The sequence below is a fragment of the Sinocyclocheilus rhinocerous genome, unplaced genomic scaffold, assembly GCF_001515625.1.
Source record: "Sinocyclocheilus rhinocerous isolate Xijiao unplaced genomic scaffold, SAMN03320098_v1.1 scaffold2818, whole genome shotgun sequence".
Taxonomy (NCBI): Eukaryota; Metazoa; Chordata; class Actinopteri; order Cypriniformes; family Cyprinidae; genus Sinocyclocheilus; species Sinocyclocheilus rhinocerous.
Genome location: NW_015640329.1, coordinates 107,993 through 134,053, shown reverse-complemented (window position 1 = coordinate 134,053; position 26,061 = coordinate 107,993). Strand labels below are relative to the sequence as shown.

Genomic DNA, 26,061 nt, shown 5'->3' with positions numbered 1-26,061 from the left:
GTCATTAGCTGCCCCATGGCCGATACCGTTACGGAGGGATCTTATCTCACAGGCGAAGGGCATGGTTTGGCACCCCCAGCCAGAGCTGTGGAGCCTTCATGTCTGGAACCTCGACGAGAGCCTTTGCGGCTCCCAATGAGAGTGAGCAACTCCATTTTGGAGGCAAGAGCACCGTCTACGAGACGGCTCTATGCTCTTCAATGTTCATTCTTCAGTGACTGGTGTGCAGCACGAAGCCTGGACCCGGTATCTTGTGACGTGTCCCACGTGCTGTCCTTTTTACAAGAGCTACTGGATAACGGGCGCGCCCCTTCCATGCTCAAAGTTTATGTGGCAGCTATCGCAGCGAATCATTCCCACGAAGCTGGCCAGTCAGTCGGCAGAAACGACTTGGTCGTTAAGTTCTTGAAGGACGCCCAGAGATTGTATCCTGCTCACCGTCAGACCGTGCCGACCTGGGACTTATCCATAGTCCTGAGCCTTTCGAGCCGCTCCATTCGGCCGACTTGTGGCCCATGTCGCTTATGACCGCCCTCCTTTTGGCATTAGCGTCGGTCAAGCGAGTGGGTGACTTGCAGGCACTGTAAGTCAGTGCTTCCTGTCTGGAGTTTGGGCCTAATGACTGTAAGTTCGTCCTCAAGCCAAGACATGGTTATGTACCTAAGGTGCTCTCAACTCTTTTCAGAGCCCAGATTCTTACCCTTCTAGCGCTCCCCGCTGCAGACGGCGAGCAGGGTCTCAATCCATTCTGCCCAGTGAGGGCCCTTAGAGCGTACATTGAGCGCTCTGGTCTTTTCAGACAATCAGAGCAGCTGTTTGTCTGCTTCGGAGGCCGCTGTAAAGGGCTGCCGGTTACGAAGCAAAGACTTTCCCGCTGGATAGTAGATGCTATAGCCTTGGCTTATGCCTCAGAAGGCTTGCAATGCCCCATAGGGGTGAGGGCCCACTCCACCAGAGGAATGGCCTCCTCCTGGGTGTGGTCCAGTGGAATTTCTATAAGTGAGATTTGTGCGGCTACGGGCTGGTCGTCGCCGTCCACTTTTGCCAGATTCTACAATTTAGACGTCCCTACCTTGCAGGCACGGATTTTGTCTATTTAGTTTGCTTATTTCCCCCCAAGGGCAGAAATAGTTATATCTGTATTCCTCAGCAGTGCTTCGGACTCAGTTTGGCTCATGTTCCTTGGAGTCCTTAATTAAGGCTCCTAGACTGGGCTCGCAGAGCAGGTAGTTCTATATCTGCTCGTAGCACGGCATGATTGGATGCGTTCCCCATATACAACGTGAGAGGACGTTTGAAAAGGAACGCTCCGGTTATTGACCGAATCGATGACTGTCGCTTCAGTCTAATGATTCAGTCTAATGATTCTGATGAAATGGCGCTCTGAGTCGACTTATATAGGTGGTCGGCTCCGCACATTCTGGTGGGCTAGAGCACCATTGGTTTGTGCAGCTACACAAAAGTGAACAAATCAGGCTTTAGTATCAGTGTAAACAGGAGTTTCCCCATACATAATGCTCGTTCCCTTATCTCAGGGAACAGAGGTTACGTTAGAAACTGGAGCGTTTTTATTCGTTGAACTTTCCAACGTTTGCAAATGACGTAGGAAAACACAGCGTCATTGTCATCATCGCGACGCGATTATATCCCAGATGTTCTGTAGCTTTAGCAAAGCAGCATGTAATGCCACTCTATGAGGATTATCTCGAGATCTATGTCATGTTATGTTGTGTTTGGGCTCGATTGAATCGAGAACACCTGCTCTAAACAAATATATGTGATCTACTATGGTTTACTAATGTTTGGTGAAGCTACAAACCAAAACGCGGTCCAAAAGCCGCATGTGTATGCAGTTTTTATGTAGCTACTTGGTATTGTTTGGTCTCTGCCTGAAGTAATTATGTTTGTCGTATTCTGCTAGTTGAGACCTTTTCAACGGTATATGACACATGAGACTATCTGTTAGGCATGATCCTTAACAGATCACATTTTCAAGTAGTCACATTTTTATTTCTCTTATAGACAAAACTAGCTGAAAATTTTCATTAGCTGTCGAAATTTGGATCCCTTTTTTATCTGATGTATTGTAAATTGATGTACCCTAGTTTGAAAGTCCACCCTATTTCATCAAGTTCCACTCACTGTAAAATTTCTGGCCTTGCTGCTGATTTGTATGGTATAGCTCAAAATTTACAGTTCTGCTTCCCCTTTATGGTGTAATATTATGCATATAATAAATAAATAGATGTAAATGTCTTCAGCCGCACTTCTGGATAGATTTGATAACAACAACACATGATAATAAGCATGATAATTAAAAATAAAATAAAATTTAATTAACAGCTAACCTCTCTGTGGACCCCTGCAACAACTACACCGTGCTGGACGAACCAAGGAGATCCATCAATAATACAAATTTCTTACAATCAACACCTTCCTACAATTGTGACACCTCTGTCACCTGGAGCGGCTGGTATCGTCTCTTCATTAATGGTCTGAACGCTTATATGCCAGAGACGTGTGTTGCAATAGGTCACTGTGACACTGCTACCACACTGTGGATTCGTGGTGGACACCCAACAGTTCAGGATGGAGTCGTCACTCGAGATGTCTGCGGTCACTGGCACAATTACTGCTGCTTTTTCTGGTCTTTTCCCATTAAAGTCAAAGCCTGTCCAGGCAATTATTATGTCTATGAGCTAATTAGTCCAGCTGTGTACTGTTCAGGATACTGTGCAGGTAATAATATTTACATGAGCTCTTTCTACACATTCATGATATTTGTGTTTCTGTACATTAATCACTATTCATCCAAACATTCAGATGTTGGCAGCATTAACACCAGCTCTACAACCGTCACACCAGCGATCGTCTCAACTGGTAATGTAACACACTGTGTCTCTATTGGCTTATTTTTTGGCTTGATGAATGTACATTGCCCCAGTAGTGCACAACACAATGAAAATTAAAAGCTAATGGACACCAAGGACCTAAGCCACAACACAGCAAAATGTAAAGCTAATGGTGTAATGAAATCCAAAGTTTGAACATTTTACTGTACTTTTTATAAAATAAAACCTTTAACTGCATTTATTGCTTTTGAAACTAGCCAAGTCATTCATTGGTATATGCTAATTTAAAAAGACTGATGCGGTCAAATCATACCATTACCTCAAGTATGAAGCCCAGATGTTAGCTTCAATGTGTCCTTTACTTGACCAAGAAATGGCACCGTGTGATGGTTTGGCTGATTCAATAATAATAATAATATGTGCAAAGTTTAGCAAGAAAACACAGCAACGAACTAAAACATAATGTCATAATGTATTTTAATTTTTTGCTGAAGTCCTTTTTTATTTAATAGTCCACTGCACAGACAAAACTGATGACTCTTCATGGACTCACAGATGCATGAGCCTGATGATCACCAGCGATCTCTGCATGTTAAGATAAATAGGGAGACTATAAAATGATAAATGTGTTGTCTGCCGTCATCTACAGCTGTAACCAGTGTTGGGTGTAATGTGTTACAAGTAGTAATGTGTATTACATACTGTAATCAGATTACTTTTTGATGTAACAAGCAAAGTAACACATTATTTAGTTAATAAATTATCATATGTAGAGAATTTAATATTTAATTTGCATGATAGTTTTTACTTGTTTGCTTAATTTGAGCCCTGATTGTAACACACAGAGGAATCAGCTAAGCAAGGTGTTCAGGATTGCTTGAAAATGACCTTTAAATGTGTGTTGAAGCTGGTTGGAAATAAATTTTGCAGGACAGTGGGTCTCCTGGAGCAGGGTTAAAGACCTCCGTTGTAATGCATTACTTTTAAAAGTAACTTTCCCCAACACTGTCTATAACCTGTAGTTTGTCATTTTAAAGTCGTGTTTGATGCCATGAGATTCTTTAGGTCTGTGTACTCGTGATACTCTTTATTATTAAAGAGTCAATAGTTGTTTAAATAAATATTTTAAATAAAACAAACTCTGTGGAAGAATTCATTTTAAAGAAAAAGTATTGCAACATTTCTAAGCAACAGAATTTTTATTTATATTTTCTTTACAGTTTATACCTGTGTTGACCCCTGCTACAACTACAGTGTACTGGACGATCCATGGAGAGCCACCAATAACACAAATGCTTCAGTCAGAAAGTGTGACACCTCTGTCACCTGGAGCGGCTGGTATCGTGTCTTCATTAACGGTCTGAGCGCTCAGATCCCAGACACCTGTGTTGAAAAAACTGGCTGTGGCACTGATATCCCACTGTGGATTCGTGGTGGACACCCAACAGTAAAGGATGGAGTCGTCACTCGAGATGTCTGCGGTCACTGGCACAATTACTGCTGCTATCACGGGTCTTACCCCATTAAAGTCAAAGCCTGTCCAGGCAATTATTATGTCTATGAGCTGGTTAGACCAAATTACTGTAATTTTGCATACTGTGCAGGTAATTATATTTGCATGAGCCTTTTTTTATTGTTTATTGATTAATTTATTGATATTAATCAGTCATAATTTTTTCAGCTGTTACTAACATCAGCAGCACCGAAACAACAGTCACACCAGAGATGAGCTCAGCTGGTAATGTAGTCTGATGTTTCCACTGTTGAATTGTGTTTTGGCTGAATGTTTGTGCATCTGTAGAATTGAACAGGTGTGTTGAGTGTGTTTGTGTTTCTAAAGACGAGGAATAATAGACTACATGAAATGTACAGTTGCAGATCATTGCAGACATTGTCATGATCATCTGTTCACAAGCTGTTATTAAAGCTGTGCTTGTTAAGTGAAATCATGTTTACACAGTTATATGTGGTTGCGTGGGCAGTAAATGGTATACTCACAGTAATTATTTAGCAAATTCTAAATTCTTGAAAATTCATTTTAGTCACCTTTATATTTTAGTATTATTATTTATTTTTTCCCACACTCTGGGCACATTCATCATGTTGATCATTGCTTTTATAATGTTTCACAGATTACATCTTTTTCATTTGCTGTTTTGTTTTATTATTGTCTTCATGCTGATTTCTGTCATTGCAGCTATAAATATAACACTGCAGGAAGGATGCACCGTAAGTTGAGTTTCTGAAATTGAAGTTTTAAAGTTGGACTCACAACTTCTATGAATCATTGTCCAAAGATATGATAAGAGATAAGAAAATAAGATATGCATTGTGGATTTTTGTAATATGAATGTTGACTTTCTATTTATTCTTTATGGATTTGTGCTCAAACTAACTTCTGTTTGCTATTAATATGTAAACCTGATCAAAATCATCAAATTCTGCCTTCACAATTATGAGTCAGACCTCTGGAGGATGTCTTCAAAATCTCTTTGAGCAGATAGAGAACATTACAGCTCAAGTGCTTCCTTTAAATGTAAGTCTACAAGAGAAAAATCATAACATTATCAAATATTTGTCAGTGGCATACTGTAGATGATTGACATACGGTCGCAGTGCATTCTTATTGGCTCTCTTGACTTTTATTTGTACAGTAACTGTATTTTCTGATTAATAAATTAGATTGTGACAGACATTTTGACTGTGGCCTTCAACGCTTCAGAGAAGATTTTAGAGACAACAACCTCAGCAAGCCCAACTGAACTAGCCTCCTATGGAAACCACATGTTAAAAACCAGTGAGAAACTCATTTCTACTTTAGTGAAGCCGACAAACACAAATGACAGTGTCAGTTTTACTCTTCCCACTGTAGGTAAGTGGAGACAATTATTATTGATGATGAAACTGAGATTTTGTCAGTGACTTTATATAGTTCAGAGAGCAGCAGTGGGTCAGACAACAATAATAAATGTAGATACATTACTATATGATTGTGTATAGTTGGCATTTTGTTCAAAGAATGCATAAAATCCTGTATCTTTTGTTGTTTATGTCAAAGGTCAGTATTTTGGCGTAATTCATCCATTATTCGGTAAAAGCTTATCAAATTAGACAGATGCCACATGGACAGGTTGTCTCCTGAAAAAAAAACATCCTGAAAAACAGAGAAAAAGAAAATACAACATTAAACAAGGTCTTGAGCATAAAAGATCTGACCTTTGACCTCCAGATGACCCTAATAGTTAAGAGTGCTTACATTTATTCAGTTTGCATATTAAATAAAAATTGACCTGAATGGTTCAAACTACATCAGAGATGGAAAAATCCAACAATAGTCAATGTTTGTTTTGCGCAAATTCAGTGATTGAATTAAACTTTCATAAAAAAAGACATACTATAAATAAATTACTGCAGCTCATAACTGCTTGTTTGTGTTTAATCAGAGGGACAAGTCTTCATGGTTGGACCACAGGTCACTTTAGATAAAATCCCTCGACTTGACACGACAAATTCATCTGTGGACATCGATCTCATTGGGATCGCCAAGAGCAACTATGAAACACGTATGTGAAATGATTCAGTGTGATTAAAAAAAACTAAAAAGAGACACTGTACCATCACCACTAAACCACGTTTAATTACTTTTTTGATTTTTTTAAACAGTATTGTGTTTCTGTCGCACAGGATCAGCTGCTGTGGCTTTCATGAGCTACAACACGATGGAGAATCTACTGAAGCCAGACTTCTTCAACACATCAAATGACACGGTTAAAACCATGATGTCCACTGTGATCTCAGCTACTCTTAAACTGGCTGTGGCACTGATATCCCACTGTGGATTCGTGGTGGACACCCAACAGTAAAGGATGGAGTCGTCACTCGAGATGTCTGCGGTCACTGGCACAATTACTGCTGCTATCACGGGTCTTACCCCATTAAAGTCAAAGCCTGTCCAGGCAATTATTATGTCTATGAGCTGGTTAGACCAAATTACTGTAATTTTGCATACTGTGCAGGTAATTATATTTGCATGAGCCTTTTTTTATTGTTTATTGATTAATTTATTGATATTAATCAGTCATAATTTTTTCAGCTGTTACTAACATCAGCAGCACCGAAACAACAGTCACACCAGAGATGAGCTCAGCTGGTAATGTAGTCTGATGTTTCCACTGTTGAATTGTGTTTTGGCTGAATGTTTGTGCATCTGTAGAATTGAACAGGTGTGTTGAGTGTGTTTGTGTTTCTAAAGACGAGGAATAATAGACTACATGAAATGTACAGTTGCAGATCATTGCAGACATTGTCATGATCATCTGTTCACAAGCTGTTATTAAAGCTGTGCTTGTTAAGTGAAATCATGTTTACACAGTTATATGTGGTTGCGTGGGCAGTAAATGGTATACTCACAGTAATTATTTAGCAAATTCTAAATTCTTGAAAATTCATTTTAGTCACCTTTATATTTTAGTATTATTATTTATTTTTTCCCACACTCTGGGCACATTCATCATGTTGATCATTGCTTTTATAATGTTTCACAGATTACATCTTTTTCATTTGCTGTTTTGTTTTATTATTGTCTTCATGCTGATTTCTGTCATTGCAGCTATAAATATAACACTGCAGGAAGGATGCACCGTAAGTTGAGTTTCTGAAATTGAAGTTTTAAAGTTGGACTCACAACTTCTATGAATCATTGTCCAAAGATATGATAAGAGATAAGAAAATAAGATATGCATTGTGGATTTTTGTAATATGAATGTTGACTTTCTATTTATTCTTTATGGATTTGTGCTCAAACTAACTTCTGTTTGCTATTAATATGTAAACCTGATCAAAATCATCAAATTCTGCCTTCACAATTATGAGTCAGACCTCTGGAGGATGTCTTCAAAATCTCTTTGAGCAGATAGAGAACATTACAGCTCAAGTGCTTCCTTTAAATGTAAGTCTACAAGAGAAAAATCATAACATTATCAAATATTTGTCAGTGGCATACTGTAGATGATTGACATACGGTCGCAGTGCATTCTTATTGGCTCTCTTGACTTTTATTTGTACAGTAACTGTATTTTCTGATTAATAAATTAGATTGTGACAGACATTTTGACTGTGGCCTTCAACGCTTCAGAGAAGATTTTAGAGACAACAACCTCAGCAAGCCCAACTGAACTAGCCTCCTATGGAAACCACATGTTAAAAACCAGTGAGAAACTCATTTCTACTTTAGTGAAGCCGACAAACACAAATGACAGTGTCAGTTTTACTCTTCCCACTGTAGGTAAGTGGAGACAATTATTATTGATGATGAAACTGAGATTTTGTCAGTGACTTTATATAGTTCAGAGAGCAGCAGTGGGTCAGACAACAATAATAAATGTAGATACATTACTATATGATTGTGTATAGTTGGCATTTTGTTCAAAGAATGCATAAAATCCTGTATCTTTTGTTGTTTATGTCAAAGGTCAGTATTTTGGCGTAATTCATCCATTATTCGGTAAAAGCTTATCAAATTAGACAGATGCCACATGGACAGGTTGTCTCCTGAAAAAAAAACATCCTGAAAAACAGAGAAAAAGAAAATACAACATTAAACAAGGTCTTGAGCATAAAAGATCTGACCTTTGACCTCCAGATGACCCTAATAGTTAAGAGTGCTTACATTTATTCAGTTTGCATATTAAATAAAAATTGACCTGAATGGTTCAAACTACATCAGAGATGGAAAAATCCAACAATAGTCAATGTTTGTTTTGCGCAAATTCAGTGATTGAATTAAACTTTCATAAAAAAAGACATACTATAAATAAATTACTGCAGCTCATAACTGCTTGTTTGTGTTTAATCAGAGGGACAAGTCTTCATGGTTGGACCACAGGTCACTTTAGATAAAATCCCTCGACTTGACACGACAAATTCATCTGTGGACATCGATCTCATTGGGATCGCCAAGAGCAACTATGAAACACGTATGTGAAATGATTCAGTGTGATTAAAAAAAACTAAAAAGAGACACTGTACCATCACCACTAAACCACGTTTAATTACTTTTTTGATTTTTTTAAACAGTATTGTGTTTCTGTCGCACAGGATCAGCTGCTGTGGCTTTCATGAGCTACAACACGATGGAGAATCTACTGAAGCCAGACTTCTTCAACACATCAAATGACACGGTTAAAACCATGATGTCCACTGTGATCTCAGCTACTCTTCCCAAAACCACCAACACTAAACTCACTGAGCCAGTCAACTTCACCCTCAAACACATCAGAGTGAGAGACTCACATGTGCTTTTGTCCAACCTGAGCACTGACGAACATCTGAAAACAAAACATCTAATTGTCATGAGCTGGGTTTGACTTTTCTCCTTGTTTCTCTTTCTCCTCTCATTACTGCTAGTTAGACTCAGCTGATTGACACCGCACCTGTTCTCTCTTTACCTTGATTCTCTCTGCTATTTTACTCTGCTTATGTGATTTCTTTTGATAAAATACTTCATGAAATATAATCATATATGGGTAACAGAGAAATTATAGCTACAATTAGCTTCAAGCTACACATGACAATTAATACAACCCTTTTACTTAAAACTTCTGACTGCGATCCAGTGTAGATTTTGGTCAAATGATGAGGCAGAGATATATCGTTAGTAACATTTTAGAAGAATTTTTAATGGGGAAGATACACAATAACAACTTCTGTGGGGCGTGAAGGAAAAGTAAAGTAACTAATTACTGTTGCCAGATAGTAATAAGTAAAGTAATAATGTTACTTTTGAAGGTAACACTTTATTTTAAGGTGTCCTTGTTACACATGTTACATGTACTTACTATTATAATAATTAATTATGCATAATTACATGCACGTAATCCTAAACATATAGTAAGTACATGTATCTAATTAATATTACTCAGTACTTAAATGTATAGTTACACTGTAACAAGGACACCTTAAAATAAAGTGTAACCCTTTTGAAGTAACGAGTAATAAATGACGTCTTTGCAGTAACGAGCCTAAGACTGTTTAGTACAGTTAAAGTCAAGTCTAGTCCAAGTCCTGTGATGTTTGTCATCTAGCTTTGCTCTCGGGTCCTCTGTTTTCCCTGACTCTAATATTCAGTGTTTTAATATCTTCTTCTTCTTTTTGCAGGAGTTTGATGTCAGCGGTTCTCTGTCCTGTGTGTACTGGAATATCAGCGAGTGGATTGTAGATGGTTGTTCTGTTCTGAAGACCAACGGCAGCTATACTGTGTGTTCCTGTGATCATCTGTCGACATTCGCTCTCATCATGCAAACCATCCGCCCGCCGGTGGTACGAGAGCATTTAGTGTAAACACTGAAGAACAGCACAGATTTGGCACTCATGTACTCTCACATGTTTTTTCAGAGCGACTCACTGCTGGAGCTGTTGAATTTGGTGTGTGTGATCGTGGGGCTGGTGTTCTTCAGTTTGGCCCTGTTGACCTTTGCCCTTTGTCAGTGGAGTCCTGGAGTGAATAATGTGGCTCGAATCAACATCTGCGTCAGTCTTCTGTTGGCTCACCTTCTGTTCCTGCTCACACAGCAGTTCCTGAGCCTCATACGGCGTCAGCAGGTGAGAATGATGAAGGAGCCCTACAGCTCAGGACAGCCTCACTGAGAATCATCATAACTGTCTCTCATGGTCTCCAGGTGTTGTGTGCCGTGATCTCAGGCCTTCTGCACTTCCTCTTTCTCTCCGGCTTTGTGTGGATGTTCATTGAAGCTGTGCTGCTCTTCATCTGTGTGAAGAACCTATCACAGATCAGCTCCAAAAAGAAGGAGGTGCTTAGCAGTGGATTCCTGTGTGTGATTGGATATGTGGTTGCTCTGGTCGTGGTGTGTGTGTCTGTCGGTCTGGTTCCTGAAGGCTACGGCAGCGAACAGTAAGTCAGGGTTTTCTCGGGAATGCATGGAATGAATAAGACTTTAGTTCAAGTCATTTTAAATATTAAAGGGGTCATCGGATGCCCATTATCCACAAGTTGATATGATTTGGGGGCTAAGGTAAGACACCAGTCCAGTCTGTGCTGAAACTCTACTGTCAATCAAACTATCGGGGGAGGGGCCTGTATTTGTGATGTCACAAAGACAGGCATCTGAGATCGGCTTGATTTGAGAAAGGCGAAATTATTTAACGAGATAAAAAAAAAAGCACTGGGTGGATCTTTATCATTATAGGATGGTTGTGTACACACACTGCCAACACACATTTCAGTTCAAACATCGGATGACCCCTTTAAAATGACCAGTAATTCAACTCAGTGGTCAACACCTTCATGCATGTTTGTTCATTTATTATGCTACTGTATATTCTTCTAAACAGCTGCTGGCTGAAAATGGACAAAAGCTTCATCTGGAGTTTTCTTGGTCCTGTTTGCGTCATACTAGCAGTAAGCACATTTCTAATTTTTCATGGCTTTGATTTGCATTAAAAGGAAAGCAAGGTGATGAATTATTGACGTCTTTCTACTTTGCAGTTAAACATGATTCTCTTCATCAAGATCGTCATCACTCTGAACTCAGCTCTAAAAAATCTCAACGCTGAAGTTTCACAGATGAAACAAACCAAGTAAGATTTAAAAATAGATTTAAACCAGTGCTTCTTTATCCCCCGCTCGGCACATTTTGTATGTCTCCTTTATCTGATGATCGGAATAGGAACCACTGATTAAAACGATTCATGCAAACTAACATAGAGTCAATAAAGACACATTAACGGTTTCTCTGCAGGATCATGGTGTTTAAAACTCTGGCTCAGTTTGTGGTTCTTGGTTGCTCCTGGATTCTGGGTTTCTTCACCAATGACAGTAAGGTGCTGGAGATCCTCTTCCTGATCTTGAACTCTCAGCAGGGAACCTTCATCTTCCTGATCTACGGTGTTCTCAATAATGAGGTCAAACATTACTTACAATCATCTTTACCTGTCTCACCTAATAAACTCCATCTGAGATTAACTATAATACCTTTCAGATTGATTTAAACTTGTGCCTCAGACACTTCCTTCCATCTGCCTCATGAATAACACGATCCTTTGTCCATTTTTCTTTGGGCTTTAACTTCAGGTCATGCAGCAGTTCAGGAAGTTCTTCAGATGTCTTTGCTGCATCAAACAGCACTGAAGCCTACAGAATCATGTTCAGGAAGTAAAAAGTGCTGCTGAAGTGCCATTATTATACACGTGATGCCATGCTTACAGTAAAATACAGAATCAATGTTTTGTATGTTAACCGTAGTCTCTGCTCCTTTCTGTACATGGTAAAAAAAATGTTACAAGTCTTTTGATATCACAACTTTAAATACTATGAATGTAGAACGTATACATCCGATTTTCTTGGTGGTGGGTGAAAAACATGTTTGTACAGTCTTACAGACACAAAATGTTACGCTAAATGCTTGCAAATTAAAAAAAAAAAAACTCCTGAATTTCATGTGTGCTTGGTGAAGTTTAATAAACTCTACACTTTACAGTTTAAGTAAAATTAAACAAAATATGAGACTTACACTTATTTTTTTGTTTGTTGAGCTCAGAAAGTTCCCAGAGAGGAAATTACTTTCTTCTGCAAGGACCCTTTTTATGGTACTTTTAATATTCAAAAGACAAAATATATTTTCAGGTCAGAGTGTCACAGGTTTTATAGGTGTGGTGGGTTTACCTTTAAAACTAAACTATTAAAATAACTAAATGAACAGCTGATGTCTCAAATTCAAAGTGAATCTGTACTGTCATGTGGCTTGTATTTATGCATTAAATCGTGAACGCTCAGGTTTTCATTGTTTTAATGCATTTTGTTTGTTAAAAGTTATGCCTTAATAAATAATGTGATACTGTGTGTTAGTGCATATGTGAATGTTTTTTCCACATTCCACAAAAGCTCCATATAATAATAGACTGACTGTAATTTGAGAAGAATATCCTCGTTTGAAAAATTAAATCCAGCCCTCTTCTGCAACGTCTCTGTATTTAAAATGTTACATGCAAAAGTCAGACTTCAGGTCCAACCCTGCTCCAACACACCTGCCTGTAATTATCAAGAAACCCTGAACACCTCGATTAGATAGTTCGGGTGTGTTTTAGTGGGGTTGGAGCTCTCCAGGAGCACGGTTGGAGACCCCTGGGTTAGAGGGAGTAGCACGCGCTGTCCTGGAGGAGAGAGGACAGATATTGTCTAGACAAGACGTCAAAGTAGAGCATAATGCGTAAAGAGAGGAGACAGAACAGAGGAAAGATGGGAGAGTGAAAGGGAGCGCAGGTTTCACCTGAATGCAACTGGCAGAGGGGTTGCTGGCACACAAGAAGTTGTAAATTAAGCATCAGTTTTGGGGATGATGCATTTCAAGTAATGCGAGTTATGTAATCAGATTACGTTTTTCAAGTAACTAGTAAAGTCATGCATTACATTATAATTTACGGGAAAACATCTTGAGTTTTTCTCACTCGCACAAAAACAGATTCAGCATTCCTCAAAATAAATAAAAACTGTGAAATGCAAACTCAATGTGACGCAAACCTGCAATATTGAAATGTGTTAAATAGCATTTATCTTTGCTGGTGACCTTTGATGATCCAGTTCCCCCATACTAATAAACAAAATTGACTTTAGATAAACGTAGCATTTGTGTTTTATTTTTTTATTGCTAAAGAGTGTTGAACTTTCTTCTCTTGCATCCTATTCTTCATGCCATCCAGAATGGGTTTGTTTGAGCTGTGCCCTCTACTGTACAGATGTGAATGCACATTTCCTTCAGCCTGAAGCTTGTTCATTTCACTTTTGGTTTGTAAAACATTGACCAAAATTAGAACTTTTTTATATTAAAATCAAACAAGCAAGCCCAGCCCAGATTTGAAAAGTAACTCAAGAGTAGCTCTGCAGCTTAATGCTCTAGATTAATGCTGAAGTCACTAAAAACACAAGTGGGCTGTATGACTTCGGGTCATATTTCCTTATCAAGGTGATGGACTGATAACTTCTCTATAAACATCTGAACACAACATTTTTTTTTTTAGTTGAGCAGTCATTGGTGTCGGTGAGGATCACTGTATATCAGCTCACATCAGGTAAGATCTTTCTGCTCATGATGATTCTTGTCAGTCTCTGTAAATCAGACATGTGTGGTTTGTGTGTAGTTACAGTCGAGTAATTTAGGCTTTGACCAGGTCAGGACTCTTTCTGTAATTCCTTAAACATTCCTTTTTAGCTTGTATAAATCCTCCAGATCACTTATAGATCTACACCATTTGTCAGGTATCATGTTTTTGGGAAACAGTTTGTGATTCTATGATGATTCTTATATGATCATTTCTGGGAAAACACTTCTTTAAGAGCATCATTTCATCCTTTATTGCATTATGCTTTGACAATAAGTGTTTAAAACGCTCCTCAATTTTGACTTGTAAAATGCTGATTTGTTTAATATTTTGTCTTCTCCAGATGTTCACTGATGGACTGGAGTGCTGTGGATTACTTGTGGATTATTGTGATGTTTTTATCAGACTCTCATTCTGACGGCACCCATTCACTGCAGAGCATCCATTGCTGAGACACTGATGCAATGCTACATTTCTACAAACCTGATGAAGAAACAAACTCATCCTGATCTTGGATGATCTAAAGGTGAGCACGTTTACAGCAAATGTTCATTTTTGGGTGAACTATTCCTTTAAAGCTAAAGTTAAATTAAAACATTTAGCTTCTGACTTTTAATGCTTAAGAACCTTCTAAAGTCTGTGCGATGATGTAAAAATATCACAAATCTGGATAATTTTAAAAAATGTGTATCAGTGAGATATTATAGTTTAAATAATATTTTAAATTCGTTTTTTTTTTTTTAGATTTTCTGTTTTGATTTCAACTTTAGTTAAAGTTTAAGTTTAGTTTAAAGCTTTTTTTAAAATTATGCCTGTTCTTTGTTTTCATGTTAATATCCGTTTTAGTCATTTTAGTACATTAAGTTAAAATAAATGAGAATGAGAAACTAGCTGTTTATACATATATATATATATTTTTTTTTTTGTTTTTTTTTTTTTGCTAAAGTTTGTTTTATTTCAAGTTGCATAAGTATTTTGTGGTTTTAGTTAATTATAACAACTATGTTTGGAATATGAAGAACTAATGCTGAGTCTAAAGGCTGATAATAATATTTGAATGTTCTCCTTTGTTATGCTTGCGTTTACGCACTGAATCATGAAAATGAATCTGGCACACACACACACACGCACGCACGCACGCACACACACACACGTCTTTGCAGCATGTAAGAATATCTGCGTTTGTTTTGTTGTTTAGTTAATCCCTAAAATAGATTATTTTTGCCTCAATATCAGGTCTCTCTCAAGCAGCATTTGCTCTTTTTTCCTGAAACATATTTTGAGTAACTGTAACCTTCGTTCTGTTCTGCTCCAATACTTTACAGTAATTAGTTCAGGATAAATATGTATTTGGACTGGGATCGTTACATGTATTTCTAATGAGGCTTTGGCTGCTTGGGTAAAACATGAGCTGGATAAACACAGATGGTTCATCACATGACGTTGACGAGTGATTTCTATTGCATTACTACAGTTAACAATGGAAAACCAATAGAATCACTCAGGAAAACACAAAATGAATGATCATTACGGCACTTTAAGAGACTGTAGGTCATTCATTACCTAACTTTAATCATTCTGAAATTAAACTTGCATTATTTTGTTGCAGGTACACTTTTTGCAAATACAGTAAAGTTGAAAACACAGAACCTGTACGTTCTCAGAAATAAAGTTATAAAAGCTGTCACTGGGCCGGTACCTTTCCAAAAGTGTACCTTTTTCCACCCCTAAAGAGTGCATATTAGTACCTAAAATGTACCTATTAGTACCTAAATATATTAGTAGGCTACCTTTTGAAAGGGTACCGTAGCTTGTGTGTCTTTTTTTTCTAAGAGAGGTTAGTGGAGTTTAAGTCAAGAATCACTATTACTATATTTCATATGCAGTGTTGGTGATTTGAACAAACCCCAAATGTAGTAAACTGAGATGTGTAACTTATCCAGTTACATGACAAACACTGGGAGTCAAAATCTGGAATAATTCAGATTTGTAATGTTTTTGAAAAAAAGAATCTTCTGCTTTTCGAGGCTGCATTTATTTGATCAAAAACACTGCAAAAATGTGAAATATTATTACTATTCAAAATAACTGTTTTCTATGTGAATATCTGTTAAACTGTAATTTATTTCTGTGATGCGCAGCTGTATTTTCAGCATCATTACTCCAGTCTTCAGTGTCACATGATCTTCAGAAATCATTCTAATATGCTGATTTGCTGCTCGAGAAACATTTCTGATTATTATCAATGTTGAAAACAGTTCTGCTGCTTCATATTACACATTAGCTGTTTCAAAAAAACTGAAATAAAAATTCATAAGAACTATATAGACATTTAAAAAATAAAAACGACAGCCTAAATTACTAAAACTTTAATTAAGTAAAACAAAATATAAAAATAAAAATGAATTCAAAATAATATTAACTAACAGTATATCAATTACACTAAGATAGTTCATCTAGGCATACAAACTGTAATATTTTAGTTCATTGATTCAATTATTTTGCAAACATTATCATCTAGTGGCTATGATTGGAATTGCATGTATGGTGAACATTGATAATAATCAGAAATGTTTGTTGAGCAGCAAATCAGCATATTAGAATGATTTCTGAAGATCATGTGACACTGAAGACTGGAGTAATGATGCTGAAAATACAGCTTTGATCACAGAAATAAATTACATTTTAACAGATATTCACATAGACAACAGCTATTTTAAATTGTTAAATTCTAGATAAAATGTTTTTAATTAAATCATTGAATTACCATACATCATATGTGAATCTCTCTCTCTCTCTAGAGTATCAAACCAAATTTTTAGCCCATATATTATATATAACATATTATGTATATACTATATTACGTATAATATAGTACATGTTTAGTATTATTTATATACTATTAAAATATTTAATAATATTCTTAATTAGTTTGTATTTCTATATTTAAAGTTTTAATGATAATTTTAGTAATTTTTGATGTGCTCGTGTCATTACTATTATTGTTTTGTAGTATTTATATTTAGGTTTAATTAATTTTTTATTTCAGATTTACCCATTTTAGTATTTTAAATTGTATTAGTTTATATAGTTATGTAGTATATAGTTTTATTAGTTTATGCCAAGGCAACGTTTGGAGCTTTAAATTATTAATTTGGTGTAGGATTTACTTTGAAACAATTTTCACTCAGAAATTGCTAGTAAATTTCACAAATAATTACACAGAAATGTGAAGAAACACAATGAATTAAAAAAAAATTTTTTAAGTAAAAATACTGAAATAGTGCAGTAATATCTTGTATTTTTTATTTATTATTTTTACAGTGGAGTGCCAGCAATTTTAGTTCTTAAAATTATTTTATTTCGTGTAGTATGTAGTTGTATTAGTTTATATTTATGCCAGCGTATCTCATTTTTCAGTTTTCATCTAATATTAAGATTGTACTTATATATTTAGATTGCACTAGATTGTACAGCTTTATTTCAATTAACAGAATTTAGTTGGAATAGTTTTAGTTTTATTTAACAACAAGTTTTTTCATTTAAAATATATTTAATTTTATTTCTGCTTTATTAAAATTAACAAGAATGATTTGTAATAGTTTCAGTTTTAGTTAATGATTAACAAGTTTTTCATCTAATTTTTTTTTTTCCAGCTTTCATTCAATTATAGTTATTTTTAACCATTTTAGTTAAGTTTTTCATCCAATATTTAAATTTTATTTCAGTTTTATTTTAATTAACAAAAAATAATTTTAATACACTCTCAGAAATAAAGGCAGCTGTCACTGGGGCGGTACCTTTTCACCTTTACATATTTGTTCCTAAAGGGTGCATTTTGGTACTTTAAAGGAACATATTAGTACTTAAAGTGTATATATTAGAACCTAATAGGGACAAAAGTGTACCTTTTGAAAGAGTACCGCCCCAGTGACAGCTGTTATACCTTTAATTACACTGGAATCACTAACCAACATGGAGGAAACTTGCAAGGCATCAAGCTTCAGTTCAGTAAGTGTGTGTTTCACATTTCCCTGCTGGAAGACTATGAGATGCTGGTTAAGATTGGAGAAACACTAGTTCTAGTTTGATGACTAAATATGCATGCACAACAGAAAGCTGTCTTGTCATATGCATTGGATTTTCATCAGTTTCTGAAGCCAGACTGTTGTGGCATGTTGACAGTGCGTCCGGTGCCAGCGGCTCGTGTGCGTCTGTGGGCGAAGTGACAGAGAAATGTCAGATCTGTCTCCAGCCAGCAGCAGAACTGACCCGAGGCTATCTGTCTGCAGAGCCCGAATTAGCCCGGTGCAAACACACTGAGGGCGTTTCTGTGCTCCACAACGATTGAGACTTCATCAGGAGCCATTAAGAAGTGTGTCAGGGATGATTGATATCTGTGACACCTCTGGTCTTCAAATCATTCTTGATGCAATAACCATTAAACAGAGTCTTGTGTTGTGGAATAAAGCAGAAGCATGCCATGTATAAAATAATATATGAAAGAATAAATGAATAAAGCATCCATGAGTAGGTAGTCCAACTGATCAACTAACTACAGCATTGATGACCAACCTGAACCAAATAAAACCACTAGTTCTTATCAGAAGACCAGAATGTCCAAAATGAAAGGTCCTTTAGATATTACTCTTCATGTTGGTTTTCGGTGTGTTTCTGGTTTACTGAATCTCATTGTCTTCATCAGTCGTGTGCCAGATGCTTTAAAAGAGGCAGGAAGCGTTGTTATGGATTATGGACTTGTATTTTAGCCGGAAGCAATGGTTTGAAGTTCTTAAGATGGATTAGTTACTTACAGCTTTTGTCTTCTCAAGATGTTAACTGATGGACTGGAGTGGTGTGGATTACTTTATCAGCTCTTTGGACTCTCATTTTGACGGCACCCATTCACATTTCATGGCACTTTGAATGCTGGTGGCTTAATTTAAAGAAACACACCCCAATGTCTTTCGAGGGTCGCAGATCGTGTGGCGTGTGATGCTTTAGCACATTTGTGATGATCCTGAAGGCTTTTGCTGCGGCTGTCAATGACAGATTTGTCAATTTAATTAAAGCCGTGCGCTGTTCATTACTGACCCCATCGATTGATCTCCTGTGTTCCCTTTGCCTCTCTTTCCCCGCACAGGAGCTGCATCTCTCCGGTTCTCTGTGTGGAAAAGTCTTCACATCTAGAGTAAGAGCGGTGGCGGAGGGTTGCTATCGGCCTGTATTTTACACGACTCAAAGGTCCGCCGTGTTTTCCGGCTGCTGATATGAAGACTTTTTTCGCTGTGATCTGCCCTCAGGGAAGGACAAGTAGCATGTGTTGTTCAAAACAGCATCTGCGGCTCGTCTCATTGGCCGATTCCCTTTAAAATGTTGGATTTCCAACAAGCTTAGGGTTAAATCGAGGCGAAATCCTTTAAATGTGTTCATGTGATGCTGACGATGATGTTTCATTGGTGTTTCAGATTGGCGCTTTCACAAATGATGTCTGGTTTTGCATCGGACGGCCAGTGAACGGACTATTTTAATGCAGAAATTGAATTAAGCCTAAATCAAAGAAGCTACAATGACAAAACTGGGAATTTATTTAGCGAAAGCCATTTTTGCTCTAAAAATACCAAAATCATTTCCATTCAAAACTCTAATGTTTTTGTAAGAAGTCTCTTCTGCTCACAAAGGCTGCATTTATTTGATCAAAAATATAGTAAAAATTGTGAAATATTTTTACAATTTAAAACAGCTGTTTTCTATGTGAATATATGCTAAAATGTAATTTATTTCTGTGATCAAAGCTGTATTTTCAGCATCATTACTCCAGTCTTCAGTGTCACATGATCTTCAGAAATCATTATAATATGCTGATTTGCTGCTCAAGAAACATTTCTGATTATTATCAATGCTGAAAACAGTTGTGCTGCACAATATTTCTGTGGAAACTGTGATGCATTTTATTTTCCAGGATTCACAGATGAATAGAAAGTTCAAAAGAACAGCATTTATAGCTTTATAAATGTCTTTACTGTCACCTTTCATCAATTTAATGCATCCCTGCTGAATAAAAATACAAATTTTGTTTCATAAACACACACTAGTTTGATGTTCGTGGCTCTACTGAATAGACAAGTACTCCGGGATTGATTATTAGGACATTTAGTTGTACAGTGAGTAGACTAAAGAATCAATGCAATCACTCAATGCAACACAAACATCATGAGTCCGAATGAGGAGTCTTTTGGAGCTCCATTCACTTACAGAGCTCATCTTCACATTTTGACTAATGCACTGTTTTTCTACTGAACGCTCAGATGAAGATGCATTGACGTGACATACATGTATGTTTAGTTTTCTGCCAAATCAGTGATTTGCTACATTTATGAGTAAACATATCTGATGGAAACTAGTGGTGTTTGATGTGTGAAATGTGTCGCCACTATTCTAGGGCGTTGTGGTTGGTTGCGGTTACTATGCGTCTGCTAAGGCGTCTAAGTGGTTTTTAGCGTTTGCTATGGGGTTGTTAAGATGTTATAGGTGGCAAAAGCATTTGACTCTCATCAACAGTAAGGGATGTCTTTGCAAATTAGTTTTAGATTCTGCAGGCTTTCTCCAGCAGCTCTGCTCTCAGACTAGCGTCATATGTTCCTGTCGTCAGATGGAAACCGGCACTTTGAGACAATGACCGGTGTGGATGCATCAGTCAGATGTTTCCAGATGTTGATAAATAGATTTTGCATGGTTTTATGTTGAGATATATATATAAGGCATGGACTGATACAAAATTTCTCAGCCGATACAGATTATTCAGAATGACATCTGCCGATGCCGATAGTTTAGGTTTCTCAAGGAAAAAAAAATCTCGCAACTAATGCCGTAAACTATACTATATTAGAGGCTAATATTAACAACAAAACTATTATAGACTATGCTATTTATATGCGCATTACAAATAATGTTTCGTGAAGAGAAAACCGATGCATTTATTGGCCGATACATTGGTGCAGAGATTTATATATTGTATATATATATTATTAATATTATTAATTTCCTTTCAATAGAAAGTAATAAAAAGAGTTTTCAATGTATAATCGTGTGACACACAACAATTGGTTCAGTGCTGAAACTTTTGCAGTGTGAATGCTGTTAACCTATTAAAAATGCATCATTTTGTTGAGACACTAGATTTTGACCAGCATTGTTCACACTTGATTCCTGTTGAGCACACAGTGGTGTAAAGTTGTTGTTGTTGGGTGTTATGCTTTAGAAATGCAACAAATGATCCTGTTAAAAGCTGGTTTTGTTTTAGTATTTCCTCATGTGCTGTCAGTCACACGTCAATCTCGTGCGCAGTAAATGTGTGTCACTGGCGTTGCTGTTCACGTGTGAACTCAGCTGTGGGCTGAAATGAAGCTGTATGAAGGGTGAATGAGCAGCAGGTAGTGCTCGGCTGTGACCCGATCAGTGTCTGTGAGCTTTTATCTGCTCAGACGTTTGTCTCTGAGGAGTCTCTTCACACATGGATGCTTATTTTAAAAGCTGGAAGCTCCTGACATGCAGTCGCTGCTGTCCAGTTCCCTTATTCTGGGACCCGGGAGAGTTTATCAGGACTCCCTCGTGAGTCTTATACGTGCTAAAAGAGCTGTGAGACTGTCTGCCCATTTAGTTGAAGTTTTACATGCAAAAGGAAAGTTTCTTCCAAGCGGCAACCTTCCGCTCTCTCTCGTGAAGCCAACACGGAAGTGACTTAAACTGTAATTCGTCAACTGGCCGCTAGAGGCTGGCTGCAAAAGGGAGTCTATGGCGTGGCTTCAGCAACCTGCTCCCGGCTCTTTGCCCATTTTCGATTATCCGGGAGGGACGCGCTGCCAAGATAGCGACTGCCGGCTCCGCCTACATTAGGTTTCAAAAACGCTCTTCGGAAACCTACGGGTGACGTCACGGACACTACGTCCATGTTTTTATACAGTCTATGGTTTCTCCACATCTAGAAAGATTTGCTCCCAGGAAAAAAAAAAAATCTGTTTTTACAATTCAGGGTTATTATCGTTATCTAAAACTAAAACCCTTTCCTTGACTTGAAATAAAATAAACTTTAATTGAAATATTGAAATAAAATATAAGTATAAAAAACAAAAATTTTATTTCAGCAACTTGCCAAAGAAAGATTTCTCATTTCTCTGTTGGAGTTCTATGGAAGCCCGTTTCACCACGGGATAAAACATAAAAATAAAAAAGGTAATTGCAACTTTTTGTCTCACAATTCAGACCTTTTTTGTGTTCATTTTTTCAGAATCCTTAGAAAACTCAGAATTCTAATTTTTACTTGCAATTCTGAGTTCATATCATAACTGAGTTTATGTCTCATAATTCCGAGTTTCTCATAATTCTGTGTTTATGTCAGAATCCCATGTTTATATCTCACAATTCTGAGTTTATATCTCAATTCTGACTTTATATCTCACAATTCTGACTTTATATCTCATAATTCTGAATTTATATCTCAATTCTGAGTTTATATCTCACAATTCTGAGTTTATATCTCACTTCTGAATTTATATCTCACAATTCTGAGAAATTGCAAATTGCGAGAAAAAAAAGAATTGTGCGATAAGTCATTTATATATGCATCATTTATTCATTCATTTATTTAAAGCAAGCTTCCATAGAAATACTGAAGTAAAACTAAATAAACTAAAACCAATAAAGAATTTTAAAAAAATAAAACTAATAATAAAAGCAACATTTCTAAAACAGAAAAATTTACAAATAAACCAATTCAAAATTTTAACAAAAACTATAATAGTACATCAATCATACTAAAGTAACTCTCTTCCAAATGATGTTGTTGTGCATGTTATATAGTGGAGAATCTTCTCTGTTTCTCTGTAACATCCCAGTATTTCTCAGACTGTATAAGTTCTTGCATAATACAGCACGCTCTCTAAAAATTGTGTAGTTTTAGTATATAAGAGGTTTACGGTCAGATTTACCTGTGTTCTCCGTATATCACTTCTCCATTAAACATGCATGGCATTGACATTACAGTCTCTTCAGTTCAGATGAACAAGTTGTGGGCAATTGAAAGTGACAATAGTGTATAGAAAATCAATTAAGCATGTGCATCAGTGTCCAAGCGCCGTGGGGTCGGTCTGTGAGTCAGTCAGTGTGCTCATAATGCTCATGATGACTGTAAGTGAAGCTCCACCTCTCTGCTGGATTAGAACCCAGCCGGAGCCGCTCACATTCAACAGCATTCACACGCATGTGGACAGATCTCACCGCAAACGCCGCAGGCTCAGACAGAGACACACAACGCCGCAGGTAAACGCCGCACTCTCATCTGATCAATTACCAACAATTTATTATTATTATCAATATTATTTATTTATTTATTTAAAACATTATTTTGAGCCCAAAATTGCACTTTATATTAGTCATAAATATATAAATTAACAAAAATAGCCAAATAAAATTTTTTATGACTTGTTAATTTAGGAATAAGTTTTGTGAACAATATGTATTTTTTCATTTATAAGTTTATTTGTTAAAACGTTATTTTAGCCCTAAAATACGACTTTATATTGAACATCAATTACAGAAATTATAATGATTATTTTAGTCATCTGGTGAATTAGTAATACGTTTTGTAGACAGTATTTTTATTCACCGTTTTATTTTTTTTAAAGAATTATTGTGTGCTTAAAATACCAGTTTATATTAGGCATAAATTGATAAAAATAGACATATAATGATTTTAGTCATCTGTTGAATTAGGAATAAGTTCTGTAGACTATATTTTTTTATTTACATTTTTTTTTTTTGTTAAAACATTATTTGGCCTTAAAATATCACTTTATATATGTATAGATAATCTAATATAAAGTGATATTTTAGTGATAAAGTGATCAATTTTAGTCATCTGTTGAATTAAGCACCAAAATTCTGATATTTTTTTATTTAATCTGTCAGAAATAAATCATTGTGAGTTATTGTGAATATTTTCTGCCTCTATTTGTACACTGTACATTTATTCAGTTGAATTAGGAACAAAAATTTTTTACATTATTTTGGTCTTAAAATGGTCACTTTGGCCACTATTTTAGACATTAAGTACAAAAATAGCCATATATTGATTTTAGCCATCATTTTGAACAATTTTAATTGAGTCTGTCAGAAATCAAATCACCATGAGCTTGTTGTGATTATTTTCTGTCTGTGTTTGTATTTACAAAAATGTTGTTTTACATTTATTCTGTTGAATTATGAACAATTTCTGAAGACAATATTTGTTTATTTTCCATTTTATTTGTTAAACCTCATTTCCGCCCCAAAATGACACTTTACACTAGACATGAAGTATAAAAATAAGCATATACAGATTTCAGTCATCATTTGGGATGATTGTAATTTGCTCTGTCATCCTCATGAGCGTGTTGTGTTTGTGTTGGTTTTGGTGACGTCTGTCTGCTGTCGTTCCAGTCTGCGTGAGGCCTTTGGCTTTGCTATTTTAAAAGTCAAGCGATAGGAAAAAAAATTGATTCTAAATAGATCCCACATTTCAACATCGTCAGACCTTTTTGAGCGTCTTCAATCCATTTGGACACTTACTTTTTGAGAGTTTCTGTCCTGAAAGCTAAATGTAGTCTGAGGTCACAGGGAGAATAAAGAAGCCTTTAACGATTGATAAACTTTGTTATTGGGATATATTCAGAGAAACAGCTTAAAATTTGGAGCTTTTGTCTAAATAAAATGTTTTTTTTTTTTAAATAATTATTATTGTTTTGGTTATGCTGAAGTTTTTGGGTTGGCCTCTTAACATCTAATTCTAAAATCTTTGTTTTTACTAATAAAAACACACTTGGCAAGTGTTTGTTCTCTTAAAAACATCATTGCATGAAATCATGCACTCAAATGCTGCAGGATCTTTTCTCAGAACTTTTTGCTCAGTGGTGATGCATAATCATGTATTTTTGAGTATTATGTAATTTTGACATTTTAAGTGTGATTTTTAAGGGCTGCTAGCCATCAACTGAAAGTCATCTTTCAGTGAATCTGCAGACAGAAGCTGTTTTTAAATTCATATTGAACAGCTTTAACTTGCATGACCCTGTTGATGGTCTTGATCATATTAACATTAAATAAATAAATAAAGAGAGATAAATCCTCTTATGGCACCTACACAGAGCATTTAATCACGCTCTCTCGGGTTTAATTACTTCCTTTAATCGTAAGACTCATTGTCTGCATCCAATTTAAATTATTGCAATTTTAAAGCTCTCCTGCACAACATAAAGTATGTCATTTTATGGATAGTGAAATAGTGTCTCATAACTTAATATTCAGTACTGTGTTTTCATAAACGCTTCAGTGTAACGTCACTCAGATTTGAAGACATGTTCGTTACTGGGAACTAATCAATAATCAGAGCCGCAGGACGCTTTATCAGCTATATAGTGAAATATAGAAATATTAAATATCTGTAAAAACTGGGGGGTGTTTACAGATATTTATGTAATTTAATTAGTTTATTTTTATTTTCATTTTTTTTGTTTTTGTTTGTGGTTGCAAGTACATTTTGTGTACAGTATATCTATAAATAAACCTGGGGAAAATCTATATTGAATAAATTGATTTTGTTTTTTTGGACCATGACAAAAAATTTATTAATTAATAAAAGTGTGCAGTAGGAAAAAAAAAAAATTATACTTTGAAACTAAACAAAACAGGGTCCTTCCCTGCTTTAGTCTAGCAGCTCATTCAGATATTGATTACAAATATTTTTCATAATTTCCTAATCATTTCAAAAGCAAACATTGATTAATTGTTTGTTTGTTTTAATTCTCTTTTTGTCATGCAAAGCAATTGAGCTGTTTACATGTTTGTATTTCCCCTCTGCACTATAAAAATGTGATTATTCAAGTACGTTTTACAAGTTTTATGCATTTTATACTATTTCAGTCTTTATACTTTGAAATTTCGTGTTTAATTCAATGTGTTACTTGCATTTCTTAAAAATTATTTGTGAAATTTACTAGCGATTTCTGAGTATGTTTCAAGTAAATCCTACACCAAAACTTTTCCATGGTGTGGTCAGCACTAA

The 26,061-nt window shown here is 36.1% G+C and overlaps 2 protein-coding genes across 2 annotated transcripts in view; both read left to right on the top strand.

Annotated features, from left to right (window-relative positions):
- Nucleotides 1-524: 524 nt before the first annotated feature.
- LOC107752624 (adhesion G protein-coupled receptor E1-like) lies at nucleotides 525-12,301 on the top strand. Its single transcript, XM_016568639.1, has 18 exons — nucleotides 525-583; nucleotides 686-999; nucleotides 2,344-2,739; nucleotides 2,824-2,880; nucleotides 4,073-4,456; nucleotides 4,534-4,590; nucleotides 5,050-5,081; nucleotides 5,317-5,388; nucleotides 5,535-5,724; nucleotides 6,296-6,415; nucleotides 8,955-9,130; nucleotides 10,008-10,169; nucleotides 10,245-10,451; nucleotides 10,529-10,761; nucleotides 11,202-11,268; nucleotides 11,356-11,447; nucleotides 11,609-11,771; nucleotides 11,941-12,301. The coding sequence occupies exons 1-18, from the start codon at nucleotides 525-527 to the stop codon at nucleotides 11,995-11,997; spliced, it is 2,838 nt and encodes a 945-aa protein (XP_016424125.1). The 3' UTR covers nucleotides 11,998-12,301.
- A 10,916-nt stretch (nucleotides 12,302-23,217) lies between these two features.
- opn4xa (opsin 4xa) overlaps nucleotides 23,218-26,061 on the top strand; it is a 20,914-nt gene continuing 18,070 nt past the window's right edge. Inside the window, 1 exon segment of the mRNA XM_016568637.1 lies at nucleotides 23,218-23,282. The gene's annotated coding sequence lies outside the window, so the exon portion shown is untranslated.